The 24,927-nt window shown below is 43.3% G+C and overlaps 2 protein-coding genes across 4 annotated transcripts; one reads left to right on the top strand and one right to left on the bottom strand.

Annotated features, from left to right (window-relative positions):
- Positions 1-12,043: 12,043 nt before the first annotated feature.
- On the top strand, positions 12,044-15,749 carry LOC131460934 (serine-rich adhesin for platelets). 2 transcript variants are annotated; one of them, XM_058631843.1, is made up of 9 exons: positions 12,045-13,507; positions 13,638-13,762; positions 13,908-13,972; positions 14,048-14,250; positions 14,410-14,575; positions 14,718-14,882; positions 14,975-15,045; positions 15,164-15,231; positions 15,350-15,749. In XM_058631843.1, exons 1-9 carry the CDS (start codon positions 12,130-12,132, stop codon positions 15,392-15,394), a joined length of 2,286 nt encoding a protein of 761 aa, XP_058487826.1. In that variant the 5' UTR covers positions 12,045-12,129; the 3' UTR covers positions 15,395-15,749. The 2 variants fall into 2 exon arrangements, with proteins under 2 accessions (XP_058487827.1, XP_058487826.1); XM_058631844.1 differs by lacking the exon at positions 15,164-15,231 and having other exon boundaries at positions 12,044-13,507.
- A 2,552-nt stretch (positions 15,750-18,301) lies between these two features.
- errfi1a (ERBB receptor feedback inhibitor 1a) lies at positions 18,302-24,605 on the bottom strand. Of its 2 annotated transcripts, none has more exons than XM_058632694.1 (4): positions 24,435-24,605; positions 21,697-21,902; positions 21,523-21,612; positions 18,302-21,351 (listed from the first exon to the last, which is right to left on the bottom strand). In XM_058632694.1, the coding sequence occupies exons 2-4, from the start codon at positions 21,846-21,848 to the stop codon at positions 20,271-20,273; spliced, it is 1,323 nt and encodes a 440-aa protein (XP_058488677.1). In that variant the 5' UTR covers positions 21,849-21,902; positions 24,435-24,605; the 3' UTR covers positions 18,302-20,270. The 2 variants fall into 2 exon arrangements, with proteins under 2 accessions (XP_058488677.1, XP_058488676.1); XM_058632693.1 differs by having other exon boundaries at positions 18,302-21,358; positions 21,524-21,612.
- Positions 24,606-24,927: the final 322 nt, after the last annotated feature.

Below are 24,927 nucleotides of genomic sequence, written 5' to 3'. Positions count from 1 at the left end.
ACAAGTGAAGCAACAACGATCCAAGAATCGACAATTGCTACTAGTGTCTCTCACACAACTTCAGCTGAACTTACCTCCTCAACACAGACAACCGCATTCTCCACGACAACTTCATCTGAGACTTCTTTGCCCTCTTCATCAACTGTCAGCTCTACACAGATCTCAACACAGCAATCTACTGAAACTTTGTCAACCGCAAGTGAGGCAACCACGGAAGACCAAACATCAATTCACACTTCGAGCACACCAGAAACATCGACACCAGAGCTTACTTCCTCCAGACAGACTTCAACTTCGCCAAGTGAATCCATGACACCTTCTCCTCTGACCACCCTGACAAGTTCAACACAAGGATCGAGCACTGTAACTACAGAAGCTTCACAGACGGCTTCCCCGAACACAGATTTGACAACTCCATCAACATCACAAATGCCATCCACATCTACAAGTGAACCTTCAGTGTCCCTGTCATCCACAATTATTCCCGCAAGTGAAGCAACAACGATCCAAGAATCGACAATTGCTACTAGTGTCTCTCACACAACTTCAGCTGAACTTACCTCCTCAACACAGACAACCGCATTCTCCACGACAACTTCATCTGAGACTTCTTTGCCCTCTTCATCAACTGTCAGCTCTACACAGATCTCAACACAGCAATCTACTGAAACTTTGTCAACCGCAAGTGAGGCAACCACGGAAGATGAAACATCAATTCACACTTCGAGCACACCAGAAACATCGACACCAGAGCTTACTTCCTCCAGACAGACTTCAACTTCGCCAAGTGAATCCATGACATCTTCTCCTCTGACCACCCTGACAAGTTCAATACAAACATCGACCACTCAGAATACTGAAATTACAGAAGCTTCACAGACGTCTTCCCCGAACACAGATTTGACAACTCCATCAACATCACAAATGCCATCCACATCTACAAGTGAAACTTCAGTGTCCCTGTCATCCACAATTATTCCCACAAGTGAAGCAACAACGATCCAAGAATCGACAATTGCTACTAGTGTCTCTCACACAACTTCAGCTGAACTTACCTCCTCAACACAGACAACCACATTCTCCACGACAATTTCATCTGAGACTTCTTTGCCCTCTTCATCAACTGTCAGCTCTACACAGATCTCAACACAGCAATCTACTGAAACTTTGTCAACCGCAAGTGAGGCAACCACGGAAGACGAAACATCAATTCACACTTCGAGCACACCAGAAACATCGACCCCAGAGCTTACTTCCTCCAGACAGACTTCAACTTCGCCAAGTGAATCCATGACATCTTCTCCTCTGACCACCCTGACAAGTTCAACACAAGGATCAACCACTGTAACTACAGAAGCTTCACAGACGTCTTCCCCGAACACAGATTTGACAACTCCATCAACATCACAAATGCCATCCACATCTACAAGTGAACCTTCAGTGTCCCTGTCATCCACAATTATTCCCACAAGTGAAGCAACAACGATCCAAGAATCGACAATTGCTACTAGTGTCTCTCACACAACTTCAGCTGAACTTACCTCCTCAACACAGACAACCGCATTCTCCACGACAACTTCATCTGAGACTTCTTTGCCCTCTTCATCAACTGTCAGCTCTACACAGATCTCAACACAGCAATCTACTGAAACTTTGTCAACCGCAAGTGAGGCAACCACGGAAGACCAAACATCAATTCACACTTCGAGCACACCAGAAACATCGACACCAGAGCTTACTTCCTCCAGACAGACTTCAACTTCGCCAAGTGAATCCATGACATCTTCTCCTCTGACCACCCTGACAAGTTCAACACAAGGATCGAGCACTGTAATTACAGAAGCTTCACAGACGGCTTCCCCGAACACAGATTTAACAACTCCATCAACATCCCAAATGCCATCCACATCTACAAGCGAACCTTCAGTGTCCCTGTCATCCACAATTATTCCCACAAGTGAAGCAACAACGATCCAAGAATCGACAATTGCTACTAGTGTCTCTCACACAACTTCAGCTGAACTTACCTCCTCAACACAGACAACCGCATTCTCCACGACAACTTCATCTGAGACTTCTTTGCCCTCTTCATCAACTGTCAGCTCTACACAGATCTCAACACAGCAATCTACTGAAACTTTGTCAACCGCAAGTGAGGCAACCACGGAAGATGAAACATCAATTCACACTTCGAGCACACCAGAAACATCGACACCAGAGCTTACTTCCTCCAGACAGACTTCAACTTCGCCAAGTGAATCCATGACATCTTCTCCTCTGACCACCCTGACAAGTTCAACACAAGGATCGAGCACTGTAACTACAGAAGCTTCACAGACGGCTTCCCCGAACACAGATTTGACAACTCCATCAACATCACAAATGCCATCCACATCTACAAGTGAACCTTCAGTGTCCCTGTCATCCACAATTATTCCCACAAGTGAAGCAACAACGATCCAAGAATCGACAATTGCTACTAGTGTCTCTCACACAACTTCAGCTGAACTTACCTCCTCAACACAGACAACCGCATTCTCCACGACAACTTCATCTGAGACTTCTTTGCCCTCTTCATCAACTGTCAGCTCTACACAGATCTCAACACAGCAATCTACTGAAACTTTGTCAACCGCAAGTGAGGCAACCACGGAAGACGAAACATCAATTCACACTTCGAGCACACCAGAAACATCGACACCAGAGCTTACTTCCTCCAGACAGACTTCAACTTCGCCAAGTGAATCCATGACATCTTCTCCTCTGACCACCCTGACAAGTTCAACACAAGGATCGAGCACTGTAACTACAGAAGCTTCACAGACGGCTTCCCCGAACACAGATTTGACAACTCCATCAACATCACAAATGCCATCCACATCTACAAGTGAACCTTCAGTGTCCCTGTCATCCACAATTATTCCCACAAGTGAAGCAACAACGATCCAAGAATCGACAATTGCTACTAGTGTCTCTCACACAACTTCAGCTGAACTTACCTCCTCAACACAGACAACCGCATTCTCCACGACAACTTCATCTGAGACTTCTTTGCCCTCTTCATCAACTGTCAGCTCTACACAGATCTCAACACAGCAATCTACTGAAACTTTGTCAACCGCAAGTGAGGCAACCACGGAAGACGAAACATCAATTCACACTTCGAGCACACCAGAAACATCGACACCAGAGCTTACTTCCTCCAGACAGACTTCAACTTCGCCAAGTGAATCCATGACATCTTCTCCTCTGACCACCCTGACAAGTTCAACACAAGGATCGAGCACTGTAACTACAGAAGCTTCACAGACGGCTTCCCCGAACACAGATTTGACAACTCCATCAACATCACAAATTCTATCCACATCTACAAGTGAACCTTCAGTGTCCCTGTCATCCACAATTATTCCCACAAGTGAAGCAACAACGATCCAAGAATCGACAATTGCTACTAGTGTCTCTCACACAACGTCAGCTGAACTTACCTCCTCAACACAGACAACCGCATTCTCCACGACAACTTCATCTGAGACTTCTTTGCCCTCTTCATCAACTGTCAGCTCTACACAGATCTCAACACAGCAATCTACTGAAACTTTGTCAACAGCAAGTGAGGCAACCACGGAAGACGAAACATCAATTCACACTTCGAGCACACCAGAAACATCGACACCAGAGCTTACTTCCTCCAGACAGACTTCAACTTCGCCAAGTGAATCCATGACATCTTCTCCTCTGACCACCCTGACAAGTTCAACACAAGGATCGAGCACTGTAACTACAGAAGCTTCACAGACGGCTTCCCCGAACACAGATTTGACAACTCCATCAACATCCCAAATGCCATCCACATCTACAAGTGAACCTTCAGTGTCCCTGTCATCCACAATTATTCCCGCAAGTGAAGCAACAACGATCCAAGAATCGACAATTGCTACTAGTGTCTCTCACACAACTTCAGCTGAACTTACCTCCTCAACACAGACAACCGCATTCTCCACGACAACTTCATCTGAGACTTCTTTGCCCTCTTCATCAACTGTCAGCTCTACACAGATCTCAACACAGCAATCTACTGAAACTTTGTCAACCGCAAGTGAGGCAACCACGGAAGATGAAACATCAATTCACACTTCGAGCACACCAGAAACATCGACACCAGAGCTTACTTCCTCCAGACAGACTTCAACTTCGCCAAGTGAATCCATGACATCTTCTCCTCTGACCACCCTGACAAGTTCAACACAAGGATCGAGCACTGTAATTACAGAAGCTTCACAGACGGCTTCCCCGAACACAGATTTAACAACTCCATCAACATCCCAAATGCCATCCACATCTACAAGCGAACCTTCAGTGTCCCTGTCATCCACAATTATTCCCACAAGTGAAGCAACAACGATCCAAGAATCGACAATTGCTACTAGTGTCTCTCACACAACTTCAGCTGAACTTACCTCCTCAACACAGACAACCGCATTCTCCACGACAACTTCATCTGAGACTTCTTTGCCCTCTTCATCAACTGTCAGCTCTACACAGATCTCAACACAGCAATCTACTGAAACTTTGTCAACCGCAAGTGAGGCAACCACGGAAGATGAAACATCAATTCACACTTCGAGCACACCAGAAACATCGACACCAGAGCTTACTTCCTCCAGACAGACTTCAACTTCGCCAAGTGAATCCATGACATCTTCTCCTCTGACCACCCTGACAAGTTCAACACAAGGATCGAGCACTGTAACTACAGAAGCTTCACAGACGGCTTCCCCGAACACAGATTTGACAACTCCATCAACATCACAAATGCCATCCACATCTACAAGTGAACCTTCAGTGTCCCTGTCATCCACAATTATTCCCACAAGTGAAGCAACAACGATCCAAGAATCGACAATTGCTACTAGTGTCTCTCACACAACTTCAGCTGAACTTACCTCCTCAACACAGACAACCGCATTCTCCACGACAACTTCATCTGAGACTTCTTTGCCCTCTTCATCAACTGTCAGCTCTACACAGATCTCAACACAGCAATCTACTGAAACTTTGTCAACCGCAAGTGAGGCAACCACGGAAGACGAAACATCAATTCACACTTCGAGCACACCAGAAACATCGACACCAGAGCTTACTTCCTCCAGACAGACTTCAACTTCGCCAAGTGAATCCATGACATCTTCTCCTCTGACCACCCTGACAAGTTCAACACAAGGATCGAGCACTGTAACTACAGAAGCTTCACAGACGGCTTCCCCGAACACAGATTTGACAACTCCATCAACATCACAAATTCTATCCACATCTACAAGTGAACCTTCAGTGTCCCTGTCATCCACAATTATTCCCACAAGTGAAGCAACAACGATCCAAGAATCGACAATTGCTACTAGTGTCTCTCACACAACGTCAGCGGAACTTACCTCCTCAACACAGACAACCGCATTCTCCACGACAACTTCATCTGAGACTTCTTTGCCCTCTTCATCAACTGTCAGCTCTACACAGATCTCAACACAGCAATCTACTGAAACTTTGTCAACAGCAAGTGAGGCAACCACGGAAGACGAAACATCAATTCACACTTCGAGCACACCAGAAACATCGACACCAGAGCTTACTTCCTCCAGACAGACTTCAACTTCGCCAAGTGAATCCTTGACATCTTCTCCTCTGACCACCCTGACAAGTTCAACACAAGGATCGAGCACTGTAACTACAGAAGCTTCACAGACGGCTTCCCCGAACACAGATTTGACAACTCCATCAACATCCCAAATGCCATCCACATCTACAAGTGAACCTTCAGTGTCCCTGTCATCCACAATTATTCCCGCAAGTGAAGCAACAACGATCCAAGAATCGACAATTGCTACTAGTGTCTCTCACACAACTTCAGCTGAACTTACCTCCTCAACACAGACAACCGCATTCTCCACGACAACTTCATCTGAGACTTCTTTGCCCTCTTCATCAACTGTCAGCTCTACACAGATCTCAACACAGCAATCTACTGAAACTTTGTCAACCGCAAGTGAGGCAACCACGGAAGATGAAACATCAATTCACACTTCGAGCACACCAGAAACATCGACACCAGAGCTTACTTCCTCCAGACAGACTTCAACTTCGCCAAGTGAATCCATGACATCTTCTCCTCTGACCACCCTGACAAGTTCAATACAAACATCGACCACTCAGAATACTGAAATTACAGAAGCTTCACAGACGTCTTCCCCGAACACAGATTTGACAACTCCATCAACATCACAAATGCCATCCACATCTACAAGTGAAACTTCAGTGTCCCTGTCATCCACAATTATTCCCACAAGTGAAGCAACAACGATCCAAGAATCGACAATTGCTACTAGTGTCTCTCACACAACTTCAGCTGAACTTACCTCCTCAACACAGACAACCACATTCTCCACGACAATTTCATCTGAGACTTCTTTGCCCTCTTCATCAACTGTCAGCTCTACACAGATCTCAACACAGCAATCTACTGAAACTTTGTCAACCGCAAGTGAGGCAACCACGGAAGACGAAACATCAATTCACACTTCGAGCACACCAGAAACATCGACCCCAGAGCTTACTTCCTCCAGACAGACTTCAACTTCGCCAAGTGAATCCATGACATCTTCTCCTCTGACCACCCTGACAAGTTCAACACAAGGATCAACCACTGTAACTACAGAAGCTTCACAGACGTCTTCCCCGAACACAGATTTGACAACTCCATCAACATCACAAATGCCATCCACATCTACAAGTGAACCTTCAGTGTCCCTGTCATCCACAATTATTCCCACAAGTGAAGCAACAACGATCCAAGAATCGACAATTGCTACTAGTGTCTCTCACACAACTTCAGCTGAACTTACCTCCTCAACACAGACAACCGCATTCTCCACGACAACTTCATCTGAGACTTCTTTGCCCTCTTCATCAACTGTCAGCTCTACACAGATCTCAACACAGCAATCTACTGAAACTTTGTCAACCGCAAGTGAGGCAACCACGGAAGACCAAACATCAATTCACACTTCGAGCACACCAGAAACATCGACACCAGAGCTTACTTCCTCCAGACAGACTTCAACTTCGCCAAGTGAATCCATGAAATCTTCTCCTCTGACCACCCTGACAAGTTCAACACAAGGATCGAGCACTGTAATTACAGAAGCTTCACAGACGGCTTCCCCGAACACAGATTTAACAACTCCATCAACATCCCAAATGCCATCCACATCTACAAGCGAACCTTCAGTGTCCCTGTCATCCACAATTATTCCCACAAGTGAAGCAACAACGATCCAAGAATCGACAATTGCTACTAGTGTCTCTCACACAACTTCAGCTGAACTTACCTCCTCAACACAGACAACCGCATTCTCCACGACAACTTCATCTGAGACTTCTTTGCCCTCTTCATCAACTGTCAGCTCTACACAGATCTCAACACAGCAATCTACTGAAACTTTGTCAACCGCAAGTGAGGCAACCACGGAAGATGAAACATCAATTCACACTTCGAGCACACCAGAAACATCGACACCAGAGCTTACTTCCTCCAGACAGACTTCAACTTCGCCAAGTGAATCCATGACATCTTCTCCTCTGACCACCCTGACAAGTTCAACACAAGGATCGAGCACTGTAACTACAGAAGCTTCACAGACGGCTTCCCCGAACACAGATTTGACAACTCCATCAACATCACAAATGCCATCCACATCTACAAGTGAACCTTCAGTGTCCCTGTCATCCACAATTATTCCCACAAGTGAAGCAACAACGATCCAAGAATCGACAATTGCTACTAGTGTCTCTCACACAACTTCAGCTGAACTTACCTCCTCAACACAGACAACCGCATTCTCCACGACAACTTCATCTGAGACTTCTTTGCCCTCTTCATCAACTGTCAGCTCTACACAGATCTCAACACAGCAATCTACTGAAACTTTGTCAACCGCAAGTGAGGCAACCACGGAAGACGAAACATCAATTCACACTTCGAGCACACCAGAAACATCGACACCAGAGCTTACTTCCTCCAGACAGACTTCAACTTCGCCAAGTGAATCCATGACATCTTCTCCTCTGACCACCCTGACAAGTTCAACACAAGGATCGAGCACTGTAACTACAGAAGCTTCACAGACGGCTTCCCCGAACACAGATTTGACAACTCCATCAACATCACAAATGCCATCCACATCTACAAGTGAACCTTCAGTGTCCCTGTCATCCACAATTATTCCCACAAGTGAAGCAACAACGATCCAAGAATCGACAATTGCTACTAGTGTCTCTCACACAACTTCAGCTGAACTTACCTCCTCAACACAGACAACCGCATTCTCCACGACAACTTCATCTGAGACTTCTTTGCCCTCTTCATCAACTGTCAGCTCTACACAGATCTCAACACAGCAATCTACTGAAACTTTGTCAACCGCAAGTGAGGCAACCACGGAAGACGAAACATCAATTCACACTTCGAGCACACCAGAAACATCGACACCAGAGCTTACTTCCTCCAGACAGACTTCAACTTCGCCAAGTGAATCCATGACATCTTCTCCTCTGACCACCCTGACAAGTTCAACACAAGGATCGAGCACTGTAACTACAGAAGCTTCACAGACGGCTTCCCCGAACACAGATTTGACAACTCCATCAACATCACAAATTCTATCCACATCTACAAGTGAACCTTCAGTGTCCCTGTCATCCACAATTATTCCCACAAGTGAAGCAACAACGATCCAAGAATCGACAATTGCTACTAGTGTCTCTCACACAACGTCAGCTGAACTTACCTCCTCAACACAGACAACCCCATTCTCCACGACAACTTCATCTGAGACTTCTTTGCCCTCTTCATCAACTGTCAGCTCTACACAGATCTCAACACAGCAATCTACTGAAACTTTGTCAACAGCAAGTGAGGCAACCACGGAAGACGAAACATCAATTCACACTTCGAGCACACCAGAAACATCGACACCAGAGCTTACTTCCTCCAGACAGACTTCAACTTCGCCAAGTGAATCCATGACATCTTCTCCTCTGACCACCCTGACAAGTTCAACACAAGGATCGAGCACTGTAACTACAGAAGCTTCACAGACGGCTTCCCCGAACACAGATTTGACAACTCCATCAACATCACAAATGCCATCCACATCTACAAGTGAACCTTCAGTGTCCCTGTCATCCACAATTATTCCCACAAGTGAAGCAACAACGATCCAAGAATCGACAATTGCTACTAGTGTCTCTCACACAACTTCAGCTGAACTTACCTCCTCAACACAGACAACCGCATTCTCCACGACAACTTCATCTGAGACTTCTTTGCCCTCTTCATCAACTGTCAGCTCTACACAGATCTCAACACAGCAATCTACTGAAACTTTGTCAACCGCAAGTGAGGCAACCACGGAAGATGAAACATCAATTCACACTTCGAGCACACCAGAAACATCGACACCAGAGCTTACTTCCTCCAGACAGACTTCAACTTCGCCAAGTGAATCCATGACATCTTCTCCTCTGACCACCCTGACAAGTTCAACACAAGGATCGAGCACTGTAACTACAGAAGCTTCACAGACGGCTTCCCCGAACACAGATTTGACAACTCCATCAACATCACAAATTCTATCCACATCTACAAGTGAACCTTCAGTGTCCCTGTCATCCACAATTATTCCCACAAGTGAAGCAACAACGATCCAAGAATCAACAATTGCTACTAGTGTCTCTGACACAACTTCAGCTGAACTTACCTCCTCAACACAGACAACCGCATTCTCCACGACAACTTCATCTGAGACTTCTTTGCCCTCTTCATCAACTGTCAGCTCTACACAGATCTCAACACAGCAATCTACTGAAACTTTGTCAACCGCAAGTGAGGCAACCACGGAAGACCAAACATCAATTCACACTTCGAGCACACCAGAAACATCGACACCAGAGCTTACTTCCTCCAGACAGACTTCAACTTCGCCAAGTGAATCCATGACATCTTCTCCTCTGACCACCCTGACAAGTTCAACACAAGCATCGACCACTCAGAATACTGAAATTACAGAAGCTTCACAGACGTCTTCCCCGAACACAGATTTGACAACTCCATCAACATCACAAATGCCATCCACATCTACAAGTGAAACTTCAGTGTCCCTGTCATCCACAATTATTCCCACAAGTGAAGCAACAACGATCCAAGAATCGACAATTGCTACTAGTGTCTCTCACACAACTTCAGCTGAACTTACCTCCTCAACACAGACAACCGCATTCTCCACGACAACTTCATCTGAGACTTCTTTGCCCTCTTCATCAACTGTCAGCTCTACACAGATCTCAACACAGCAATCTACTGAAACTTTGTCAACCGCAAGTGAGGCAACCACGGAAGACGAAACATCAATTCACACTTCGAGCTCACCAGAAACATCGACACCAGAGCTTACTTCCTCCAGACAGACTTCAACTTCGCCAAGTGAATCCATGACATCTTCTCCTCTGACCACCCTGACAAGTTCAACACAAGGATCGAGCACTGTAACTACAGAAGCTTCACAGACGTCTTCCCCGAACACAGATTTGACAACTCCATCAACATCACAAATGCCATCCACATCTACAAGTGAACCTTCAGTGTCCCTGTCATCCACAATTATTCCCACAAGTGAAGCAACAACGATCCAAGAATCGACAATAGCTACTAGTGTCTCTGACACAACTTCAGCTGAACTTACCTCCTCAACACAGACAACCGCATTCTCCACGACAACTTCATCTGAGACTTCTTTGCCCTCTTCATCAACTGTCAGCTCTACACAGATCTCAACACAGCAATCTACTGAAACTTTGTCAACCGCAAGTGAGGCAACCACGGAAGACCAAACATCAATTCACACTTCGAGCACACCAGAAACATCGACACCAGAGCTTACTTCCTCCAGACAGACTTCAACTTCGCCAAGTGAATCCATGACATCCTCTCCTCTGACCACCCTGACAAGTTCAACACAAGGATCGGGCACTGTAACTACAGAAGCTTCACAGACGGCTTCCCCGAACACAGATTTGACAACTCCATCAACACCACAAATGCCATCCACATCTATAAGTGAACCTTCAGTGTCCCTGTCATCCACAATTATTCCCACAAGTGAAGCAACAACGATCCAAGAATCGACAATAGCTACTAGTGTCTCTGACACAACTTCAGCTGAACTTACCTCCTCAACACAGACAACCGCATTCTCCACGACAACTTCATCTGAGACTTCTTTGCCCTCTTCATCAACTGTCAGCTCTACACAGATCTCAACACAGCAATCTACTGAAACTTTGTCAACCGCAAGTGAGGCAACCACGGAAGATGAAACATCAATTCACACTTCGAGCACACCAGAAACATCGACACCAGAGCTTACTTCCTCCAGACAGACTTCAACTTCGCCAAGTGAATCCATGACATCTTCTCCTCTGACCACCCTGACAAGTTCAACACAAGGATCGAGCACTGTAACTACAGAAGCTTCACAGACGGCTTCCCCGAACACAGATTTGACAACTCCATCAACATCACAAATTCTATCCACATCTACAAGTGAACCTTCAGTGTCCCTGTCATCCACAATTATTCCCACAAGTGAAGCAACAACGATCCAAGAATCGACAATTGCTACTAGTGTCTCTGACACAACTTCAGCTGAACTTACCTCCTCAACACAGACAACCGCATTCTCCACGACAACTTCATCTGAGACTTCTTTGCCCTCTTCATCAACTGTCAGCTCTACACAGATCTCAACACAGCAATCTACTGAAACTTTGTCAACCGCAAGTGAGGCAACCACGGAAGACCAAACATCAATTCACACTTCGAGCACACCAGAAACATCGACACCAGAGCTTACTTCCTCCAGACAGACTTCAACTTCGCCAAGTGAATCCATGACATCTTCTCCTCTGACCACCCTGACAAGTTCAACACATGCATCGACCACTCAGAATACTGAAATTACAGAAGCTTCACAGACGTCTTCCCCGAACACAGATTTGACAACTCCATCAACATCACAAATGCCATCCACATCTACAAGTGAAACTTCAGTGTCCCTGTCATCCACAATTATTCCCACAAGTGAAGCAACAACGATCCAAGAATCGACAATTGCTACTAGTGTCTCTCACACAACTTCAGCTGAACTTACCTCCTCAACACAGACAACCACATTCTCCACGACAACTTCATCTGAGACTTCTTTGCCCTCTTCATCAACTGTCAGCTCTACACAGATCTCAACACAGCAATCTACTGAAACTTTGTCAACCGCAAGTGAGGCAACCACGGAAGACGAAACATCAATTCACACTTCGAGCACACCAGAAACATCGACCCCAGAGCTTACTTCCTCCAGACAGACTTCAACTTCGCCAAGTGAATCCATGACATCTTCTCCTCTGACCACCCTGACAAGTTCAACACAAGGATCGAGCACTGTAACTACAGAAGCTTCACAGACGTCTTCCCCGAACACAGATTTGACAACTCCATCAACATCACAAATGCCATCCACATCTACAAGTGAACCTTCAGTGTCCCTGTCATCCACAATTATCCCCACAAGTGAAGCAACAACGATCCAAGAATCGACAATTGCTACTAGTGTCTCCCACACAACTTCAGCTGAACTTACCTCCTCAACACGAACAACCGCATTCTCCACGACAACTTCATCTGAGACTTCTTTGCCCTCTTCATCAACTGTCAGCTCTACACAGATCTCAACACAGCAATCTACTGAAACTTTGTCAACCGCAAGTGAGGCAACCACGGAAGACCAAACATCAATTCACACTTCGAGCACACCAGAAACATCGACACCAGAGCTTACTTCCTCCAGACAGACTTCAACCTCGCCAAGTGAATCCATGACATCTTCTCCTCTGACCACCCTGACAAGTTCAACACAAGGATCGAGCACTGCAACTACAGAAGCTTCACAGACGGCTTCCCCGAACACAGATTTAACAACTCCATCAACATCCCAAATGCCATCCACATCTACAAGTGAACCTTCAGTGTCCCTGTCATCCACAATTATTCCCACAAGTGAGGCAACAACGATCCAAGAATCAACAACTGCTACTAGTGTCTCTCAAACAACTTCAGCTAAACCTAACTCTTCAACACAGACAACAGTATTTTCCACAACAACTTCATCTGTGACTTCTTTGCCTTCATCATCATCTGCCAGCTCTACACAGATCTCAACACAGCAAACTACTGAAACTTTGTCAACCACTTTACAAAGTGTTTCCACAGAAACAGATTTCACCACACGACCCTTGACCACAAGACCAACGCTAACATCTCAGTCAACAACAGCATCCTGTCAAGATTTTGTTTATGGTGTTGACTGTTCATATGGACAAAATAACACTGTTCCCACTATTGGTGAGATCATTATCTACAGTGTATTTTAAAACATTTTTCATTTACTGTCATTTTTTTTCAATGATAAAATCAACAACTTCATGTAAGTTTCAGTATAACAATCTTGGTTTTATTCTTACTTTTTTTTTAGATACTGGAGCACTTCCCTCTCGTAAAGCAACTTTTATTCTGAAAATCGATGTTGATTTTTCACCTGCTTTTAATGATTTAACCTCAGCTGCATCTTTGGAATTCATCAGAACATTGGAACCGGTGGTACGTATGATAACCTTTACACTAAGTGATCAAAATAATTTTTACTATTTCTTCTTTTTTATGTTTATTGATCACATAATAAAATAACTGCAGCTGTTTTCATGAGTCATTGTACAACGTCTTTCAATATTTGTTTCTGTTTCAGCTCACATCATTATGCCAAGAGGCAGACTCACAGACATTTAAACTGGTCAAAGTCAAAAGTTTAAAGTAAGTTTTTACTGAATATTACTGATTTAAATCTATAGATTGTTTCTATTGGTAATGTGTAATTTGCTATTGCAGAGAAGGATCTGTTGTTGCACAGAGTCAGGCAGAGTACATCTATCGAAATAATGAAACTCAAATCGAGTTCGTCAACACTCAGCTTGATGTGGCGTTGACCAGTATACTGAATAGTACGGACAGCCGTGATCAGATTTCTCAAGCCTTCAACAACAGCACAGTGACATTAAACGAAGTCGCCTTCTTGCCACCTGAAGTTTACAGTAAGTGCACTCCAGTTGATATCAGATCTTGTAGACATGCACCTTTGGCATGTTTTGGCTTCATGGTCATGTTTCTTTATTCAATATTTGTCAATTGTATTAGTCTACTAAAATAAAATTGAATAAATAATCTTTTTTTGTTTTTTTTTAATCAAACAGATATAACAGACCTGATGCCTTATGTTAACTGCTCTCACTTTGCTCAATACACTGCTGAGGTCATTGATGGTCAATGGCAGTGTGTTGGACCTTGCAAAACAAACCCTGATTACTGTAATCGACATGGAGAATGCCTCAATGACATTCAAAATGGCCCTGTTTGTAGGTAAGAAAAAAAACATTTGCTTTTGCTTTTAATTTAATTGAAATAAAAGAAAACTTTAATATACAACATATATATCCACTGTGTCTGTTCATAATGCAAATTATGAATCAATGTATTTCAATTTTATGTCTTTTTAACCCAGGTGCTTTGAGTCTAGCCTAGAACAATTTTATGGCCCACAGTGTGAACACTTCCGTCGGGGGCCAGGTTTCTATGGAGCCCTGTTTGGGTCACTGGCAGCAGCACTTGTGGCCTTAATCATTGTTATTGTAGCTGTCTATGTCACAAAGAAATACACTGGAGTTTGGTGAGTTAGGATCCTTAAATGTATCACACGTGAATGGTTGGAAAAGTTACAAAAACTGACATGGGAAACTAATCATGTTGTCTTTATTTTAGGAAAAGGAGAGACTCCTACAATGGAAAACTGTCAGAGTTTGAGGAAGATTTCTTTGATTTCTCTGATACAGGTGTGTTCTGGTATTCATCATCATTATTATTATTATTATTATTGTTGTTATTATTAGTAGTAATAGTAGTAGTAATAATTTAATGAACATTATACTATTTTATTCATTCATTGCTTAGGACTGGTAAACACCTTGACATCAGAGAATTTTACACCACATCTAGGAAATGTTGACACCCAGTCGCAGGTATTCTTGTTCTCTATTCTGCCATTACGTGAATAGGTCCAAGTAATTACTGTGCGATACATGTAAATGTAAGTTTGCAAAACATTGATATTAATCGCCTTCTTTTTTTTGTCTTCAGGTCACTACAAAACGTCCAGAGGTTTTAAACATCAACCCTAAATGAAGGCTTTTAGATAAGTTAAAATGATTAAAAACCCATTTGTATTTCATGGCTATTTAATCCTAAGGGGGTAAAAACAAAGTGGCTGCCCTTATTGAGCTGTTTAAGACTTAGTGGTCAGTCCAAGTCACATGACAGATCACGTGCAAGAGAAAAATATTACAAGCAATCACATTAATAAATGTATTACATGTATTTGTTAAATTTATTTTCACTAAAATGTTTCTATGGTAGTAATAAAAAAAAAAAAATATGAATAGCCAACTGTACATAAAAGAAGAAATAATATATAGCTATTGTTTTGTCATTTTAAATCACTGTTGATTTTTGTGTCCTCATATAAACTTAAGCATCTAAATTCAGCCTCCAGTGTCTTGTTTATTCACAACACAATCGTTATTGTTGTTAATTGTCTTAGAGCTTTTGAAATTTCTTTGCATTATTTATTCATTCACATTCAGTCTTACACATGTTTTTTGAGGCTAATCACAGTGGGTGAGAGGCATATCACTGTTATCCCACTTACTATTGAGAAACACAACGTTCAAAAAGGTAAAGTAGTAAAATTACAGTTCCTAAGCTCAGAGGAAGCTGAATTTGAGATGTCATTTTCTATACTTAATATATAAAATGTGCAGTAATCGTGTCCAGGCTAAGGGGAAAATCTAGGTGCAGTACACCTAGGAATAAATACTAAAACCTGTCACTAGATGGCGAACATTCACCAAGTGTGCCTTCACAGTATGTTAGGCTGGGGGGACAATGACAGATAAACATAAAATCAAAAAGCATTGATTTGAAAACTGTTGAGCAAGTGGCAATAACAACTTAATCAGCACAGTCATAGGCCAGCATTTAAACTGTGCCACTGTACGTTAAGTTATTGTAAATCTCTGCTGCTGATCCACAAAAGAAGTGTTCAGGTCAGCTATTTGTCTCCAACTAGTGGCTAAAAACAGAAGCCACACCAATTTCTATACCTTTACTTAATGTAGGCCTACTTTATATTCTACATAGGTCCTCTGACCTGGGTAAAATTTAACAGCTCTTCAGCACAAAGAAAAGAAAAGTTACACCTAAACAAAACGCTCATGCAAACACGGGGACATTTTCCAACCTGTCTGCGTCTTTCTGGGAGAAACCTATGCAAAAGCAACAGGGCATACAAACAGCTGGCAGATGACAGTGTGACGGCATTTATTATAAAAGTTAACTGTACTGATGCAGGGCTAGGAAACTGAAAATTCACATTTTCTCGAGCTATGATAACTTTATATTAACAGCTTTCCCAGTTTTAACTGCATAATTTGACTGTTTATTATTATCCTAATACAAACTGTTAGTGTTAACTGTCCTTCTGGACATATTAATCACATATTTTTAAGTTGTATAAACACAAGCGTGTGGAATGTATGTAAAATGTCCATTTATAAAGTTTTTCTGCATCACAATATAGAAAAATGTAGCCTCCAGAGGTAGCTCTTTTGACCTTTCACCGCATATTCACTGTTGGAGGAAAAAGTGACATTTAACCAAGTAATATCTGATATTTTTGTTGTGTATTAATGTACAACATTTTCAAACTGAATTTCTAGGCATCAGAGGAGGATGCCTCATTATTTGACATATCATATATAATTCAAATGCTCTTACTAACGTCTGAGCATGTATTTGAAGTGCAGACGACCAGCTCCATTAATCCTCCATGATATTAGATATTCCTGTTTTTGCTGACTATTAATATTCCCAATATTACACCGTCTTTATGCTCTTTCCCTCTCAGACAACTGCAGACTCATCAGTGGAGACTGTGTTGCACTGTTACCGTCTTCATTCTTACTACTTTGTTAATCCAGACTAGGACTTCTGTTTAACGGATAGCTAACAACAACATGTGTCTGAATAACTGAACACACGAAAGTGTCAGATAATTAAAATTCAAAAAATGAGACGGTTGTTAGGTGTACTCGAGGAAAAGATTTTGAACAGTTTGTAAAAAAAAAAAGAATTGTAACCGAGCAAACCAAACAAATAAAATCACAGATTACGGAAATGGTGGAGTGGAGCCTGTAAAGTCTCTATAATACCTTTTATTTTCACAATGTGGTGCAATAATGTGTTTTATTTATTCAGGAAACACCACACACTCGGTTAATTATCTCGCACTATCTCGATCTTTCTTGCCTCCAGCAGACTTTATTTAAACTGAACAACCTGTTTTCTGTAGTTGCTATGGTCACCACCCATGCTGTCACCTAGCAGCTCAATAAGAAGGGAAACAAGTGAAAGGGTTTGCAGGTGGCTGAGATATAGTCCACACTTACTTTTGTTGCATGAAGAGAAAAATGCTTAATCAAATGCCACCAGCGCACAGCAAACCTTCAGAGGTGCTCAGTGCCTTGCTGAGAGCTGGTGGATATTGTAACCACTGCTGAATCACAAAGAAGGTTTTTTGTTAGTTTTTGGCACAATCTGTCGCTCCGTTTGTCCATCTTAAAAGATCGAGGAGTGAACTGACACTGAAACCGAGCAGCCTTGGTGGAGGTTTGGGCTCTCCGAGTGCTTTCTCAGCTTCAGTCATTATTTAGCCTCTAAATGCCTCGTGTGGTTTGCTGTGGTTTAGGCTCGATGCCTAAACCACATGGACTCAAATCAAGAGTAAAAAAAAGCAGTGGGTGCAAAACTGGATGTCACAAAGCATCTACTGCAGCAGGAGGCTGCTAAAAACCAGGAAGAGGAAGGCAATGTACTGTACACCTGTCAGTCGACCATTGTAAGTCACTCTCCTTTCTCTGGATAGAGGCCAGTCACAATAAGGCACAGCATGAGGGTGTGTGGGTGATAAAACAGGACAGACAGCTGAGCTGACAGTGCACTCATGACAGATTCAAGAAACAGAACGAAGCAGGCTCATAAATAAGTTCATTTATTTTGTTTTTCTATTAAAAAGACTATATACTCATCAACTTCTCTTAACAAATGGAATAGTTAAATACTGTACACAGCATACTGTACTCTCCCAGTGCATGTCTTCACCACAGCAGAGTTTAATGTCTCAATAAACTACTCTTCATTCATTTTTTATTTTAATTATTATTATTTCTAATAAGACATCTGAATACCTTAAGATTAAATAGTATCAGTGTATGATGTAAACTTTTTAAAAACAAAACAAAAAACAGGTCAAAAGCAACATTGTGTTGGCAAGGGTTTGTGAGCAAGTGGGAGAGAAGTATACTTCAATGACCGTTTGACCTTAGCAGTTACATTTCCCAAATTGAACACAGTGTTCGATACCAAGGGCTTCTTCAATACATATGCTACATTCACCACATCATTCGGTTGTTTCTCGAACAATCTACAACAATAAAGTTCATATATTTTCTAGGCTGCCAGCAGCCAAAGTCTCTCAGACCACACCCACTGCAATCATGTAAGGCAGGAATGTATGAGCAGAACAGGAAAGTCTGTGTCAGGTAGGTAAACCCTGCACTGTCTTTGTAATGCATCTGTATTAACAGGCTAGCCTCACATCTCTGATCTTTGATCTGCCTGATCTTCACTCATTCAGATGTGTTGGTTATACGTTGCGTTACTCTGCAGTGAATTAAAGCGTTGCCGTGCGTCGCACGAGGACTTCTGTGTATTGTAGCGTTAGAGATTTTGCCGTATGACACAATTTTAAAATGTGAAGCATATGAAGCGCAGGGTTCATATCAAAAAAGGGAGGTAGTAATCGAGGCAAAAATCATTCCAAGCAATGAGTCACAGCTTGACTGTGAAGTGAACTTCTGTAAGAATAGCATACATTCACTTGGGTTTCCGACAGGTCGATGTCCGTGCAAAGAAAACAAGACCTGGTCACTGAAAAGAAAGCAATCAGAACGCGTGCACTTTTCTCATGGGCTGAGCTCAAAAGCAGGCGCTGCAAAACGAGCAGAGCACAGTAACAAATATGGCGCGGACCATTTTCTACTTCACCGTAGACCGTCGCGCTATAAAAACATCGCCAGAACACTTTTTTTCAACCGTTGTCCACACGCACACACACACGTTTACACAAACACACTCACGAACAGACAACTACACCATATAAGCTGCACTAGACATTCCAATGGAAACACGCTTAGCTACCTGTAATGTATCCCGTCTAAGGACAAAATGTACCATGACAACATGCTACGTGGGAAGCGAATCTACACAGAAATAGTGATCGCGGCCTGGGTAAGACCGACACTTCATCAAGACAGGGAAGCAAACCATCGGTGTTGATATACGACAGCAAACAGAGAGAATGGAGATTTGTGTGCGAGCATCCTTCACTTTGTTAAAAATTAATTGGCCTCGAGTTTAGACTTCATATATTAAGCGGCCCATGGTTACATTACTGACCTTCTGTCCCCAAATGAGACACAAAAAAAAGCCTTAGTGCATCTCACAAAAAAACAGCCTCAACCTCACAGACATAAAATACTGAGCACAAGGTTCAAGGCCAGCTCGTACCCTCGGACTGAACCACATGGTCAACAAAAAACAGCACGTTATTGAATGTCATGAAATAAACATCATATCAAAAATAAGCTCTACAGTGTTGAACTTTGCCCACAACCTTTAGTCAGAGACACAATTATTACATCAAGTATCTCGATTGTGACGGCTACTCCATTATTACCAGTAACTGAATACAGTGTGCACATACCCTGTGGGATCAGAATACATAAAGGGGTTACTAACCAAAAAAAAATAAAAATATATATATATATATAAAGGAAAAGCAGCAATTTGTGGGTTGTTAAGTGTCCAGTTTCACCGTTATGTCAAGTGGTTTTTTTGCTCATGTACAGTAGAGTCTGCTCTGCTACTTCCACAAAGAAAATGTTCAGACTAAATCCACATTCCGCCTGGTGTAACTGTCCCAGTTTGAGTCCGATACATCTGTGTTGGGAACGGCAGACTTGTCTAGGAGATAGTAATGCGTGTTGCTGACCTTCTCGCCGCCCTCCATAACAGGGACGATGAGCGAAGAGCACTCACTGTTCTGTCTGTGTAAACCTCGACACCTCACATAGTTAGGATCTGGTGCAAAGCTCTGCGTGGGGGGCATCACCCCGTTAATGTAAGTTGGGAGGCTCTTGGGACTGGGGGTGCGAGAGCTACCAGTGGACAGGGGTTCTCTTGGCGGAACCTTAGGTGGTTTGTCGTCATCACTATAGGCCCCGGACGAGACCTCTGCTGACCAGCGGCGGTAATCTCCTGTCTTCATTCGAGGAGGGATAGGGGGTGGCACCTCTGGTTTATCCATACTGTGAGTGTGGCGTTTGGAGCAAGTGAGGCGCAGCAGCGAGGGCTTGTTTAAAGATCCAGCTGGGCCAGAGTGAGAGCGTCGTAGCCTCCTCTGAGCCTTGTCCTGCTGTCTCTGACACACCACCGGTTCAGGCCGTTCCCGTCGCTGCTGCTGCTGCTGCTGCTGCTGCTGCTGCTGCTGCTGCTGCTGCTCATAGTGTTCCTGTACTTCCTTCTGAGGATGTGTCCGATGGTGCTGCTCAGGCTGTTTATGAGTTTGTGGTGCTAATGAACCGTCAAAGTACGCATAGTTGATCTTCCCACAGTCCCTAAAGCTCCTTCGGCTGTGGAGTCCATATCGAAAAAGAGAGGTTTTTGGATACTGGTCAGAAACCAGACAGCAGCTGTCATCTGAATTTGTGAAAAACTCCACCTCGCTGTCCACGGCCTGCTCGAGGGAGATGTCTTTGTGTGGAGGGATGGGGGGCAGAGGCTTGGAGCATCTGTCTGGCGTCTGTGGTGGGCTGCTGCATTCGTACACCGAGAGCCTCTGGAATGAGGGGACCACCTGGTCGTCATCAACAGGACTTGGGGTGGAGGGTTCAGCACTGAAGGTCAGGGAGAGATGGGATGGCCGGTATTTCTTTGAAGGTAACCTCTGTGTTTGGGGACTGTGTTTATGTCCTGTCAGAGAGAAGTGCATCTCATTACTGACATGAAATTATAACAACGAATTGCCATTTACAACTGCAACTTCATTGGATTTTAAACTGTTGCCTCTCTATACATTTCTGGAATGATATTTGTGAAACATGTTGCATTGATTTAATATACAGATCATGGACTTACTCTCATAACTTAGAGACGATGGTGGTGGCCCCTTATGTTGAGTTGGAGGGCTGTGATCTGTGTGTGAACCGTTCATACTGAAGTAGAAGCTGTTAAAGACAAAGAAAATGTCAAGCTTAGTTTCATACAACAGCATCAGCATGTCATGCAGATTTTGGAAAAAAAAAACTCACTTGTTCAGCTCATGGCGATGGCTCCAGGAGGATTTGGATCCAGCCATGCTGTGACAGTAGCTGCCCCGCAGAAAGGGGTTTTCTATGGGAAAAGAGATCTCCTGGGCAGTCAGACCCACTGTGGACATGCTCCAGGCACACTCGGGTCGCATCAAAGCCAGGAAACACTCAGATCGCCCGGCAGCTTGCCCCTGCTTCTGATAGGCCTGTAACAGAACCCAACACACAATCAAGAGTGATGCAGAAAAAGCAGAGGAAGAGACACAAGAGACGTGATGGCAAACAGAGACATGGGCAAATTGAAGAACTCTCCGTCTATTTGTCATAGCGTTGTCTTTTCTTGTGTTTTTATGAAAAGACAAAATTCTCCTGTAAAAGAGAGGAAGGACAGAACAATAGCTTGACAGGACCTTTATCCTAATAAGCCCAGAGGGGAATAAAACTGTTTTAGTGTCATAATTTAATTGATGCAACCATTTTGAACTTGTACCAATGAAATAAATGGGGAAAGTGCTGCATAGGATCATATAAAACCCAAAAAACAAAAGATGGTCATCTAGGATAAGAGTAATAGTCTGAAAAGAAACCAGTTCGTACTGAAAATTTTGAACAATCTTAACTGGAAGTCAATAAATAAAATGTTGAAGTCTGAATCCAATGCACTCCCATTCATTTAAACATTTATTAATTCAAAAAGGGACACATGTACTTGTTTTATTTTTGATATTCATGGTAACTCACATCTACAATGATACTGTAAGACTATTTAAGACCCTCGTTTATCTTCAAGTTTATTTTAAAACTGATTTTCTTCACAATTTCATTTTGAAGATGAAAGAAAGGTTCGTCAAGTTGTGAAACTGTGACAACAAATAGTGCTTCATGACATGCCAAATAGACATTTTAAGAATACCACTTATGTGTTGTTTTTTTCTACAAAAAATGACTTTTACACACTTTCAACCCTCTCAGGTGTGAAATGAGCCAGCCAGAGAACAACAGGCGTAATGACAGGTTTGCACTGTATCTTAAAAGTCGCCTGTGCTCTGCTCTGTGCTGCAATCTCACTTGTCCTGAACAGCAGAGGATGGGGCTCCTCCTGTTACCACAGATCTATGTTGCAAGAACTCCTCATGTCACATCACCTGAATGTTCGTGTCATGTCAAGTATGTGTCAGCACTGAGTAAACAATGTCTACTACATTCAGAGAGGAGGAAACTGGGCAGCACCATTGATATTTGTGGGTTCAGTGACAAACTGGAGACAAACCCTGATCAGATTTGAGGTTTTTTTTGGATCAGTACAAAGCAGCCTCTTCAGAATGTGGTCGACATGGTGAGACAACGTGATATGTGAGTGTGCAGTGCAAGGATATCGCGGCGTCTTCAACGTAAACCATGGCTGAGTTCACTGCGACACCAGCCGTGCATTGCTGACGCAAATCTCTTGACTCTCAGTGCAGCAGCAGTAGCCTTAAAACCATTAATCCTGTTTTTCAGAATGCCGGAAAACAGGTGCATCCATAACCCTGGTGGTTATCTCTGCTGGAGACCACAAATGAGGTGTGTGTGCACACACACAGGCACAGGGAGACACGCTGTCTTCCAAATAATGTGGGAGTGTTGACTGAGCAGAACAACAGCCCCCCCTCGTTCCTGGTCTCCTATGAGCCATATTTATGTGCTGCCCTGACAGCTGGCGAGAAACAAAGCTCTAAAACAACAAGAAGCCTAGGACATCGGCCTGAGCCACACTGCCCAACAAGGCATGCCATCCGCCTGCCCAGGGCCATCGATTCGGTTCGACAGGGACGGGAAGCAACATGATCCTTGATAATGAATCCCCGGGGGGCCAGTGTTTCCTCTTGCAACAGGTGCACAGACAGTTCACCCTGGCAGTGAACCATAGGAGCATTTACAGGCAACAGGATTAAACAAATGATGTGCAGCCATGCACGGCATGAGCAAAAGTCTGCAAAGTCGCCCATTCTGATCATTTGGCTGTTTCTCCAGCCTTTCTGCTGCTGCTGCTGCTATTGTCTGTTTGTGTGTGTTTGTGTGTGATGTAAAACACAGGCAGCAGGTTTGTAGTAGTCACACACACACACACGCACAAGGGCCTTGAAAGAAGCAGTTCACACCCCGCTCATGACACCCCTGCAGCGGTTTCCGAGCAACCATACCCGCTCTACCTGTGCGGCAAGCAAACAGCGCGCACACCCCCTCACTTTACTGGATTGTGATAATGTAATGGTTAAAAGGCGCTGGAGCAGGCAGGTGACTCACGCCACAACACACAAGTCAGATATCTATCTATCTACCTATCTATCTATCTATGATACATTTTTAATTATTACCCCCCTTTCTTTAATAATCAGGGAAAAATGACACAAAAATACATAAATAAATTGTAAATAAACTTTATAGTTTGCATTTGCTTCATAGTAACATCAGGAGATAAAATAACTCCCTTCTTTATTATTTATTTGGGAAATTTAAACAAAAAACCAAAATAAACAACTGTTGACAAATCTGCCACTTATTCATTAGATACATAAATAAAATAAAAATCCATCATGTGGGATAACTTCCTCAAACACCCGACCACACAGCTTTACACACACATATACACATACGTATATATACACACAAATATTCAAACTAAAAGCTTATGTAATATCGATCAATTATGCGACAAACACACTACAACCATAAGCTCCACACATTTCAAAACTCACCTAAATGAGTTGTGGAATAAGCGTTGGTAAAGTCCCGCTCCTCTGTGTCTCTGTGTCTCTGCGTCTCTGTGTCTTTGTGTCTTCTTGACTCTTTTTTACTCTTCACAACTCCTGTTGCATCAGGGTCGAGACGCCAGCGACATGTTGACGCTCACAGGCAACATTGTGTGCCACTTTTAAGATAAGTCGTGTATTGTAGCAAGCGGCGTCTTATAGGCTTCAGCCCACTGGAGACGCGCGGTGTGACACCGCCCCTGCGCACTTGCCCTTAAAGGCGCAGTCTCCCATTTATTACAGCGTTGTCCTCAGTGGAAATTTAGACGTGGTGTGTGTGTGTGTGTAGACATGGACAGAGGAGAAGTGGCTATTACATATATAAGATGTCAAATAAATGTAATACAATAGCTTCAAAAGAGCCTAAATAATAACATGAGAGTACTGTTTCAAAGTTACATACACATTAATCTGGGGGGGGTTCCTACAAATGCATATA

This window comes from Solea solea, chromosome 6 (genome assembly GCF_958295425.1).
Source record: "Solea solea chromosome 6, fSolSol10.1, whole genome shotgun sequence".
Lineage (NCBI taxonomy): Eukaryota > Metazoa > Chordata > Actinopteri > Pleuronectiformes > Soleidae > Solea > Solea solea.
The sequence above is the reverse complement of the archived record's forward strand: the minus strand, read 5'-3'. Positions and strand labels throughout refer to the sequence as shown.